Genomic DNA, 12,540 nt, shown 5'->3' on the forward strand with positions numbered 1-12,540 from the left:
CTTTGTGAAGCAGAGAGGCCAGCACTTTTCAAGGGTCGTTCTGACTACAGGAGTTCTCGTGACTTTCAGCTAGGAAGAGCTGATCTAGCCTAATGCTTTTTTTTCCTTGGTTCAGCTGTTCTAGTGGAAAAAGAAGTTAGAAACATACTCTAGTTTTGCACTTACTGCCTCATCGTGTCCAAGAGTCAGGGTGGTGTCTCCCAAGTGATGGGTTTCTGGCCTTAGGACTCATGCTCTGACATGCCAGCAGTCACTTGTCTTTTAATCCAAACTCAAAACCAATTCAATTATTTCCTTCATGCTACTGAGGCCTGGACAGCCCATGTTGGCAGTAGAACCTTACAGGAAGAACAGACATCAGAAGGAAAGTAATAGTAGAAAGAAAATAGTAATTAAAGGTCTCTGGAAAAAATAATAAAGGCCCACAAGTTACGTTCACTCCAGCATCATAGAAAGACATTTGTTCCTTATCTGAATGTATGCGGCCCTGGGCAGGGAATATAGTCCAGTTTGTTTTGGGGATTTTTTTGTCATTGTTGTTGAAATAGGACAGAAGCAGGAAAGGACTGTGCTTTTGTTCCAAGACTTTGCAGGAAGGAACTTTGACTTACAGCTATATATAGGTGAAACTGAGTAAAGTTTCCAAAGGTTGTTACCTACTCAGCACTCGTTTGATGATCTGCCTCCTTTTTATCTTCAGCTCAGCTGACGTAAAAAAGCAATGGCTGTCTGCATTACTGTGGTAAGTGACCCTTCTTACATTCTTTATCTGAGTGATTCCTCTACAGTCCTCAGAGGAAATCTGTTATGATATCAAATTGCCCTCTCCATTTTCATCACAGTAAGTGTGTAGCTGCTATTTGAAATGCCTGCCTTTGAAACCTGAATGTGGAATTCCAGTGTTAAAGCAAAACTAGTGTTTATAGGAAAGCTGAACAGTAAGATGTTGTTGGAGCATCTTTATTCCTTTGGAGATGGAGATTGATTTTCCTAATCGTGGTGGAAATGTCAGAAGTGGTATTGATTCTCTGGTTGTATTTCAAGGCATCCGGACGTTCCAATCAGTTCTTTTTTAATGTTTTTGTATGTTGTTTCCATTAGTATCCAGGTATAGAGAGGGGGAGACATTACCTCCCGATTTTGTGGAATGCAGTAATGATCCAGAAATGATGGAAGGAGTCTTCCATCACTGTACAACGCGTACCTTGCATTGCAGTACTGCCATATGGGATTTTGCTAGTCTAGGGCCTCAGAGAAAGATAAAGAAGCCAGTAAGAGCACATGATCACTCTGTTGTTATTACTGTTGTAATTAATCTGTATTTATTATGGTGCCAAGGAGCTGATCCTTTGAGCCTCTTGTATCCAAACCTTAGGGCTCTTCCTTTTCCCTTGACTTTCAGGCATATCAGTGAAATGAAACAGAAAGAATATCTGAAGAACCTAACCCTTCAGATCTTTGTGCTGGATGCTGAGAACTGTTCTTCTGTAAGTAAAGCTAAGAAACGGGTTATTGGACCAATGCTGCATGGAAATCCATGGAATAGTGGAGGGAATGTGTTGCTGCTACTGCTATCCTTGTTTAGAGGGTGCCCATCTGTGCAGCTGCATACTTTCTGCTGGAAGCCCCCTCAGAGAATTTTGGTTTGGGAAATCGTAAGATATAGAGACACTTATCAAAAAGTATCTTAATGTTATTTTTGGCCTCTGCCATCTGTTCTGTTTTCATTTTGCTTCACTTCATAATTGGTGATATTTTGTGCCAGTGTGACCAGTAATTCTTATTTTCAGTGTAGTAAGTGGAGGATGTTGATCCTGAAAGAGTTGCTGGTTTGTTCTGAAATAATCTGCTGGAGTGTATTCTGGTCTCTTAATAGTGCATTTCTAGACTTTACATCAAGCTTGGTAGTTCACTTATACCTTCTGGCAACTCTCCCCTCAGAGGGGAGCTGTGGGCACCCTTGTTTTATTAGCATTGTGCCATGTTTACCCCTTCCAGTGACAATGGTACTACTTTCAGTTAAGTGCCAAAATGATTGAATACAGTATCTGAACACTACCCACTTCCTCTGTTTGTTTGTTTTTTGTTTTTTGTTTGTTTTTTTACTGGATTAAGCCTTTGGGTGTTGTAAGGAATCAATGATAAATAAGTAGCTAAGAACAGTTTTCATAATATATCACCTTCAACAATGATTCAATTCTAGTTCAAATTAGCAAGACACTTCTATGAATATTTAATGAAGACAATCATAAGACAGATAAGTGATTTTTTTTTTTTTTTTTTTTTTTTTTTTTTTTTTTTTTGCTAAATTTTCAGGCTCTAAGAAATATAACCCATCTCCATACCTTCTTAATGGCTTCCTACATTTCCTCTGTTTTCCTTTCTAGACCACCACAGTCAATGTGTCCAATGTGGAAACTGCAGAGAGCGTGATGAAGAAGACATTTGTCCAGCTTGGACTTCCTGTAGGTGACTTGCAGGGACTGCCTGATGCTAGCTAGGGAAGCTGTCAGCATTCAGATTTTGGGACAGTACAGAGGTAGAGAAGTCTTTATTTGCTGCAGTTAACCATGAGGATACTGATACTCACTGGGCTAGGAGCAATCTGTTTATGTGGCAGCAAAATTCTAAAAGCACAGACATGCATACGTTCCTACATTAAATTCAAACTTGATGGAAAAAAAAGTCCTTCAGATTTCAAAGGACTTCCATGCTTGCTTAGGCTTGGGCCTAGCTTGTCAAAGAATTATTAATACAGCTGTGAAATACTGAATGAATAAGTGATGTTATCAGAGGAGACTTTCCCATTGCAGTGATCTAGCAATTGCACTGTTAGCTTTTACAGTGTCCAGTAGCACACCTAGGAAATTTGTGGAATATTTTGCTAAAATAGTCCTGGAAAATCTTATTCTCATTCTGTAATATGAAAATCACTTCTGTTCTGTCATGCTTACGCGTACTTCTGAGAACAAGTGCCTCGCTGTGCTCTGTAGTATTCCAGTCTTGAGATAGACTACTATTTCTCACCTCTCTTCAGCTTGCAGAACACACGATCCCAATACATCATACAAGGATGTCTGTGCTGCTGCATGCGAGGGAAGATGGAGAATAGCTGGTACCACACTCTAAAAGCATTGGCCTATTGGGGCTCAAAGTGGTCCCACATTCTGTGCCCTCCATGTACAGTGAGGAACACCAGAGCACCAACACTATTGAGAAAGCACAGTGACTTGACTGGTAGTGCTTTGCTTGTTGCATCAAGAGATTTCTTCAGTCAGAGCCTACTGAGTGAACAGTCAGGAAACCATTATGTGGTTTTGCATCCCTGTGGCTCTCAGTATGTTCCTCTGAACCTTTATTCTTCCACTCTCATACAAAGTGACTGAGAGCAGCCTTCCCTCCCAGCCACGTGCCTGTCCAGGAGTTATCTATACATGTCTGTTCTGCTCCTTGCCCTGTTCAGACTATTTTTTTTTCTGCTGTTTTCTCAGTTGTGTGCAACCTCTGGGGCCCTGATCTAGGCCCCCTTCAGCTGATATTTTTCTCTTATCTGTTCTTCAACCATCAGGATAGGACAAGTGACTACCATCTCTGGGTGATCTCAGGAAAAGATGATCCTGCTTACCCTCTCATTGGTATGAGCTCTCCTGTTTTCTTTAAATTCTAGCACCATAGAAATAAGTGAAAAATGACTCAGGTATATGTGGCAGAGAAATCTCACGAACAGTGTGAAGAAATAGGGCAATTTGTCCCAAGCTGTTAGATGTATTTTAACTGCATCTTGCTTCTCTGATACATGTATCAGTTGTTCAGCTGTTGCTCAGACTGCTGTCCTGCTGCATGCTGCATATTCATGCCAAACAAGTCATCCCAACACTACATTGTATTTTCAGTTATAACCCAATAAACACGTGGTGAGGCTGCCCGAGAAACGCGTGCTCCCTTATTAAAGAGATCTAGCTCCAAAGACCACACAATCATTTTAAAACCATCATTTTGGGGTTTCTTACACTGCACATTTGTTTATTTGTGGGTGTTTATTGGTATTTTCTAGACTGTCATAGTGGGGTAACTCTAGCACAAAGTAATGCTTACAAGATGTTTTTGGTGTAATGGGGCTCATAAGTCTACTGTAGTGGTTTGTTGCATGATGTTCTTTAAAACTGCTAATGGGGAGTGATTGTCCAGGTTTAACTTGCTGAATTTAACTTGTAAAACAATGATCATAAATGCACAAGTGCATCCTGGCCTCTTCAGCCCTCAGGTGGAGGTTTCTAGCAGTATTGTTTAGAGGCCCAATTGGAGTGGCAGCCATTGGCTGTGACTGCTTCCTCCTGCCCAGATTTGGAGTTGTTTGCACATCTGCAATTGACTTGCTTTTTACACACCTCTCTGCTCAACAGGGCACGAACATCCGTTCAGCATCGCGTTAAACTGTCTCCGGGACTCTGCTGACCAGCAACAAGGAACTCACAATCACACCCTCCTGCTTGATGGGACAGAGGCATCCTTCACCGAGCAGCTCCCAAAAGAGAAACGATGTCAGTTTGTCCTGAAACCCAGGCTCCAAGCTCCAGTGCAGCTGAGGAGGGGTAAGAGCTGCAGGAGTGCCTTAACCAGGATGAGATTTTGCTGTTTTCACTGTCAATGCCAAACTCTTCCTAGCACTGTATGCATAGCCTTGAGTTGCTCTCATGCTTAATTGCATGTGTAAAGGACACGATTGCAGAGGTGCTAAATTTGTCAGTGAAGACATTCAGTCCTTGATTAACTTTCAGTTGCAGGCTATACATGGATTTCATAGATTCCCTGAAGAACAGTGAGTTAATAAAGAGTTTTGCTGATGACTGAGAGATGAACAGGTGGCTTAACTGCCATGTATCCCCTGACCACCCTCATTAACAGTGTAGTTATTATCCACGAGATGGTAGAAAGTCCTTGGTTTGCTCAGATCTCTGTCTCTGCTGCAAGTCAGTCACTGTCCAGTAGAAATGATAGCCATGTGTGTAATGAAGGTATGTTTTCTTTTAGAGTCACTGCAGAAGCACACCAAGAGGAAGAAGTCTTTGATTGACTGGGCCCTGAGGCGCAGCACCAGTGCACCCACAGACAGCCCTCCTTCACAGTCACCTACCACCCCACAGAAACTCTTCGGCATGTCTCTGTCCTCTGTCTGCCCTGATGGGATCCTTCCCAAGCCAATCATGGTAAGGAGTAGTTTAGGCTGTTGACATGAATGCAATGTGTTTAGCCAAGAATTTAAAGTCATTTGTGATGTTTACAAGGACTGGCTTGAGAAGATCAATGTTTGCCCACGATTCAGATCTAACTCAGTAGCATGAGTAAAAACTGCATAAGCTGTATCACTTGTGTGGATATCCATCCTGTTCCAATGGGATTTTCCAGCGAGACCATCACAAGTGAAGAAGGAACAGTGTCAGTGTACCATGGTATATAGCCTGAATCTCATTTGACCAATTTGTCCATTGATCTCTCACCTGCCAAAGGATAGGAGCACTTGTGTATACTTGCAAGTTAGCTGTTAGACTCTTGTCCCTGGTCAGGTCATGACAAACCTCTTGTATATCTGTCCTCTTTCCAGTGCTGACCAGCTCTTACGCAGTTATAATATATGAGATATAAGGTAAACAACAGGGTGAAGTGTTTGGCTCTTATGAATAACTGAGCTTTCTCTTAGGATATGCTGTTTCTGCTGTACCATGAAGGTCCCTCTACTAGGGGCATTTTCAGACGTTCTGCCAATGCCAAGACTTGCAAGGAATTGAAGGAGAAGCTAAACTCTGGAGATGATGTCCGGGTGGATGGAGAGTCGGTCTTTGTGGCTGCAGCTGTCATCACGGTGTGTTTGGCCAAATAACTGTTATCTCAGCTAATCACGCCTTCCTTCTTTCAGTAAGGAAGCAAGATGTATCTTTACAGAGAGGAAAGATTGCAGGCAGGGCGCTGTAGGGGCTGTTGCACAAAATATTTTCTATTGAGGCACATTCTCAGCTGGTGGCTTCACTCATCTATGTGCACGAAGTTATCTGTCTGACTTGATGGAGGTTACTTTAACATTCAGGTATGTTCAGTAGCCCTCTTGCCAATGTTTCATTTTGCACCTTTATTGTACAAAGCAGCCTCCAGCAGCAGATATAGTAGTATTTACTTCCTAGATAACCATGGCTTCTATCTAGAAGTTATCTCACATCAAATACTCTGACAACCTGAACTCAGCAATTCAGATGCTACACATATGCACTGCCACAGAGTCCTCTGATGTCAGAAGAACAATTGCTCTGTGTCCTTTTCTGGACACACAGAAGAGAGTGGAGGGAGATGTAGATGTTCTCAAAGGCCCCTTCCAATATAAGATCTGAGCAGAGATGTTGTGTTGAATGGGGGATTGTGGTAAGACTCAAGTTTTAATAGGAAAAAGCCTAGCGTTTGTATGGTCAAACATGCTTTAAATCTTGTCAGGTTTAACCTGATCTGTTAAAACTGGTCAGAACCAGTCAGATCTTTGGGAACTGAAATGCTAAAAAACCCCTTGCCAGTAGTTTTTGCTGCCCTAATATAAAAGGCTGTCAGACATATTACAAGGCAAGGCATATGTTAAGTTCTTGCAAAGTCCTCTCAGAAAAACGGCAGTCCTTATTGATTGGAAATATTTCAAACAGAACTACGCATAGCCTTGAATAGCAGTCCTTGCTCTAATATAGTAGAGATCAACCCTGTTCTGGTGAGGGGAAAAGCACGAGGGCTGGCTGTTTACTCTTTTCTGCCGTAAACTATAGACACAGTTTGGTAATGCTGCAAGTGAAGAGCCTTGAGGACAGCTTGGTGAAAATGGGGAGGGAAGGAGAAATGTATCTGTGTCACATATCATTTAATCTTCTGCTTAATATGAATAAATATTGACTATATACATAGTGAAACCAAATCAAGGAAATTAAAACTGACCAGACTGCTCTGCATGTATATATTTAATTCAGGATTTTCTCCGAAATATACCTGACAGTGTTCTATCCTCAGACATGCACGGACTGTGGATGGAAGCTGTGGATACAGAAAATCGGGCACATAAGATTGAAACTATCAAAAGGTTTGTAAAATCCTTTAAGGATTATTTTGGTGGAGAAGTGGGAGTGTAGGGCTCTAACTGTAGACTTGTCCTCATGGAGACTCCTGTTGCTGCTCCAGGTCGCAGTGGAGCCATTGCTGATTGCCAGTATCACAGATCAAAGCATTTTCCTTTCAGTTGTCTTTTGGTAACGTTTCTAACCCACAAAAAAATCTTTAGAAATCTGTTTTTTGATGACCATTTCAAGTGAGAACAATCAAACTGATAAATTGCAATAATTCAGCCAACAGAAATACCTCAGATATTAGTGGAATTAAATCTTTTACTATTGTGACTCCAGTATTTGAAGAATGGATTTTTATGAACAGTGCTGTTTTTCTGTTACCACTCCTGGAACAGCTTGGTCAGTCAGCTCCCAGAGGCCAACCTGGTCTTACTCAGACACCTCTTTGGAGTCCTTCATCACATTGAGCAGAATTCCGTTGTGAATCAGATGAATGCGTTTAACCTGGCTCTTTGCATAGCACCCAATATGCTGTGGCTACCTAGTCCCACAGGGCCCGAGGAGGAAAGCAGGTCTACAAAGAAGGTAATATTTCATAGGTTTGGTCTCATAATTGTCTTCCTCTTTTACGATTTTTATTTATGGGCTCTGTATTTTGTAGGCTGAAGGGAGGCACAGTATCAGTGATACTGTGATCACTGATCTAAATGATACCTGTGATACCTGATCTAAATGTGTATGTTTGGTGGCCCTGCTAGGCAGGGGGGTTGGAACTACATGATCCTTGAGGTCCCTTCCAACCCGGGTGATTCTGTGATTCTGTGATATTGCCAGCTGAGTGGCACCTGGGCTTCACCTTTTCCCCTGTGCAGTTATGCTCAAGTTAGTGGAGCAATTCAGCCACACAGATTATGTAGGGTAGAAAAGGAAGCTGTGATTGTTTTACCAGCTGAAATTTCCTTCAGGACAATTATGCTAAGGGAAGATGGGGCAGCTGGAGTTAGATATTGCTGTTTCATCTGAATGTAAAGCTATCCTGCAGTGATAATGTATGCACTAAACATGGTGGAGGGCAGGAGTCCTTGCTTGTAGTTTGTTACTGATAACAAGGAAAAACATAAAATGTGCCATGCCTGGCTCGCTGCTCCAGTTCACAAAGTTCATATCCTTGCTTCAGGTGTAGTTAATACAGAAGTATTACTGTGTTCTGAGCAGCTTTTTGAACAAAAGATTCTGTAGGAAATTATATATTTTTGAAATAAAAAGGAACTTTGGGGGAATTGCTTGAATTGCATTATTTACCTAGTTGTGTATTCATTGCACTGACTTTGTAAATCTTTGTCTTTGCCAGGTAGCCATGTTAGTACAGTTTCTGATTGAAAACTCGGCAGAGATTTTTGGAGGTGACATTGCTTCCTTGTTTCAAAGACCGGACAAAAATTCCACAAACTCAGAGAGATCTCTGGGTAAGCTGGTGGCATTCTATCTTCAAGATGTTGTTAAAACCTTTTTAATAGGTGAACTCTTAATGCAAAGTAGTTTGTTTCTCCTTCATCTCTGCCAAAGAAGTGTTGAAAAAACAGCTGGTTTTGTGGGTTGGTTTGTTTGTTTGTTTTCCCTTTCCCCGTCAGGCATGGCCAAGAAAGGGGAAAGCAGTGGGCTGAATTCTCACAACTTAAATATATCCCTGAACATGGGACTTTATCTGTGGCTGTTCAACCTATTCCGGTCATTCCAGACTAAAGTACCAGCACAAGAATTTATTGTAGCCTTAGTGATGGCATGTCCCAGCAATGTTTTCTTCCAAACTAATTATGTAGGTCCAAACAAAATGGTTGAATGGGAAGAGATTCACTTTTCTATTGACTATGCTGTGGATGCAGGCTAGTGGTGAAAGCTTAAGTTGTCAAGCCAAAAATGTTTATTTTGTGCCCAGACTTGGTTTAGTCCTTGGGAAAAATAATGGATCATCTTTGATTTCCTCTTTACAAAGTAGAGTTGGTAATATTTCTTATGCCTTGGCTGTAAGGTACTGTGTGGAGTTAAGAGATGCAGACAATTGATTGTGTTTTCTACTCTAGGCATGGCTCAGAATGATGACTCCTCTGATGAGCTGGAATTCTCTGCTTATGACCTGGAAAGACCAAAGCATTGCCTGATATCTAAAACAGATGACGTTTTTGAACCACCCAGTGGCTTGTTACTCGAAGAGCAAGAAGACTGGGACTTGTTCAGTGAGATTACAGCCTGCTACCAAAGCAAAACCCAGAAGAATGCCAGTGCAGACAGCTACGAGCTCTTAGAAGAGGAGGGTTCCTTCTGCTCCATAGGCTCAATACGCTCACTTAGCCCAGCCAGGGACCGGTGCTCATCAGAGCCCAGTGTCTGTCTTAGCTCCCAGCTTCCTGCTCAGAGCCATGAGCCAGTGGCTCGCCAGTCTAGCTGTGATGCCACCATCATGCACAGTCACACGGGCTACATCCACAGACTTAAGCAACTGCAAGTGGAGAGCCAGAAGTTGATTGATGAAGGCCTTAGCACTGGGGCTAATAAAGCCAGGCAGAATTTGTGGCAGTCACCTCAGACCAGCTCTAAGGTAAAGAAGCCCAGCTTTCGGAAATCTAACCTGTCCAACAGGTCCAGCTTCTCTAGCCTGTCCTCTACCACTACATCTCCATCTGCATCCTCACTTAGCTCCCTAGACAGTGCTTTCTCATACTGTTCGGAGTCATCAGCTGTTAGTCCTACAGATGTCTCCTCCCTGTCATTTATGTTTGGCACATCTGCCAGGCTTCATGCTGTGTCTCCCAAGATTGCCAGGAAGTCCCCAAAAGCGTGGCACAAGTCCTTCACCTCTCCTGTGCCTTTACAGCCATGTGACCTAGACAGTTTCTGTGACTATGAACCCAAGGCTGTAGAGAGCAGACATTGTTCTGGGGAGAGGAAAAGCTTTCTTTCTGGCAGCAGAGCTGCAGTGGGGAGCCCAGCAACTGACACTGACTGGGAAAAGGAGGAGAGACAGCTGAGATTTGCGGGGGTGCCTGATCTGAAGCTCCAAAGCCTGGATTATCCCAATGAGCTAGAACAAAATTCTGAGCCTTCACCTGATGACCTAGCCAGCAAGAAATTCCTGCAGATCAACCAGCAGCAGCACAGGGAGAAGGTAGTGAAGCACATTGAAATCAGAAGTGTTGATGCCTGCTCTCCAAGCCAGGAAGGCCTGAAGCGCACCAAGATAACTTTTTACATGGCCCCAAATAAAGAATATTACTGGGGATTGCCAGTGGAAGAGGAGAGGTCCTCGGCAAATACCAGCAGCCCTAATGAGCAAAGCACATCTAAAGGCTTGCAGTCTGTGAGAGTCCATATCCCCCAGACAGTGTTTTATGGGCAGAATACACCCCTTATTCTGCAGTCTGCCTCCAGGCAGCTCCACTGTGAATCAACAATCCTGTCCTCACGAGCAAGGCACAAAGAGAACTTCCACAATGCCTCCACTCCGAAGGAGCTGGAGAGCAAGCCAGTGGGGGAGGTACCGGTGCCAAACCCGAGCGAGGGGATCAACACGTTCAGCCACACCATCCGTATCATCCTCCCTGCTTCCATTCAAAGCACCGTCAGGGAGTATTTCAAACATGATGAAACCAAGACCTGTCCCAGGGCTGAGGCAGAAGCAGTGGAGAATGAACTTGTTCGGAGCAGGATGGAGTGGCTCAGGAGGCGGCCACTGTCAGAAATGGCTGCTGAGGAATGTGATGCAGTGGCGTTCGCGGAAGAGACGTTTGTCTAGGGAGAGGGCTGTGGGAGGACTGAATTTTGTGTGCATGGGTGTATGAGCAGCAGAAAATATTCTGATCAAGGTGTGAAGAATCTAGTGGGCTGTGTTGAGCAGTGAGCGTAAAGTGGCACTAATGTGTATGTAATGTTGGGGTTTGCAGTTCATTTTGGTTGGGTTGTGAGTGATGTTCTTTTTGTTACATTCTTTTTCTACTTGAGATACTTCACCAAGGGGACTGATTGCCACCAGCCTGTCTCTGAATTTGCTGAGGTTATCTCTTTTTGAAGCAGAAAAGGAGAAACTCTGCTTTATTTTCTTCAGTCACTGATGTGTACAGATGACTGCAGAACATGGGCAGCAACTTTTCCAGCAGAATTAGTTAAATTTTAAGCTTGCATAAATAGCTCCGCTGTTCCCTGATCATCATCACCATTCATCCCAAAGGAGATTCTTCACCTCCATTCCAGAAATCACAACTTCTCTCTGTTTATCTTCCCTTTGTCCCTTAGGGGTAGAACTGTGTGCATTACTACTCGATGCTGGACTCCAGATAGACCAAATAGAGCCCAAAGCCCAGCTTTCACCGACAGACAACATCCAAGATCCTTTAATTTTATTTTATTTTTTCCAGTTAATTGTCCGTTGATTCTCATGATTTGGCAGATCCACCATTACTCTGAAGGGCTGTAGCTCTGTCGCTTTAACAGAGCTATGGCTGTTTCACTTCTTTGGCATCCTCTGGGAACACCTGAGCCTTCCCATCCTCCTAAGAGGTGACATCTTTTCTGTAACTGAGGATGGAAGTTCAGAATGACCTTTCCAGAGGCAGTGTGGATGGAGATCATAATCAAATTCCTAGTTATGCTGGAAGGGGCGCAAGCAGGAGTTGGTTTTAGCATGAAGTCACGGTGTTGTGGAAGTAGTCAGGAAAGCCATGAAGAGGGTGCTGCAGCAAAAGTCCCATCGGGCTAGGAATCACTCAGACAGTCTAATAAACTGAGATTGTTCAGGCCTTAATAGCACTGCTAAAGCTGCATCAGAGAAATGCATTCCTACTCATCAAAATGCTCTGCCCAGTGTAGTCTAGCAGAGTTAATTATGGAGAAGTGCCAGGCAAGCATGTGACAGAAGGCTGCTTTATGGCACTACTTAAAACATGCAGCCAGAGGGCTCTTACACCATTGTTGTGATGCTACTCAGGACAATGCTTAGAGTAACTTTTGCCATGATGGGACTTAAGAGGACTGTGGTGCTGTAAGCTGAGCTCTAAAGTAAGCAGAGAGCACCACAGTTGTTAGATAGAATTTAAGAAAATGATGGAAGAAGTCTCAAAGATGGAAAAGCTCAGGATACATCATTCTCTTAGGGAGACAGCCCTTTTTCTCAGCTAACAGTGAGTGGGTAAAAGACAGAAGAAATACATGAATCTTAGTGATCAAGTGGTAGTCCTTCTGAAGTACCCCTTTGCAAGTTGCTGAGTTCATGCCACCACCATACTTGAGGGTTGCTTGATACCCACTCTTATTCAGCCCTTGCATAGAGGGAAAACCACATCTGTAAATGACCAAGAACTCTGCAGTTGCTGGTCACTATTTGTGCCTGGGAACTGGTCCAGCACTCCGGATTCACACTCTGTGATTCCCATGGAGATGGAGGGAAGCCCAGAGTGCACAT

General features: G+C 43.2%; 1 protein-coding gene across 1 annotated transcript in view; it reads left to right on the forward strand.

The window, feature by feature from the left end:
* Positions 1-10,878, forward strand: part of LOC306951572 (rho GTPase-activating protein 20-like) — a gene marked incomplete at its 3' end in the record, with an annotated part of 28,669 nt that extends 17,791 nt beyond the window's left edge. Inside the window, exons 5-15 of the mRNA XM_079542099.1 lie at positions 701-742; positions 1,403-1,487; positions 2,388-2,465; positions 3,569-3,635; positions 4,404-4,592; positions 5,032-5,207; positions 5,699-5,860; positions 6,996-7,105; positions 7,484-7,673; positions 8,440-8,554; positions 9,170-10,878. Coding sequence (XP_079398225.1) covers positions 701-742; positions 1,403-1,487; positions 2,388-2,465; positions 3,569-3,635; positions 4,404-4,592; positions 5,032-5,207; positions 5,699-5,860; positions 6,996-7,105; positions 7,484-7,673; positions 8,440-8,554; positions 9,170-10,878 — 2,923 coding nt within the window. The remainder of the gene's footprint in view (positions 1-700; positions 743-1,402; positions 1,488-2,387; positions 2,466-3,568; positions 3,636-4,403; positions 4,593-5,031; positions 5,208-5,698; positions 5,861-6,995; positions 7,106-7,483; positions 7,674-8,439; positions 8,555-9,169) is intronic.
* Between the last annotated feature and the right edge of the window lie 1,662 nt (positions 10,879-12,540).

Source organism: Tetrao urogallus, assembly GCF_951394365.1.
Source record: "Tetrao urogallus genome assembly, chromosome: 13".
Lineage (NCBI taxonomy): Eukaryota > Metazoa > Chordata > Aves > Galliformes > Phasianidae > Tetrao > Tetrao urogallus.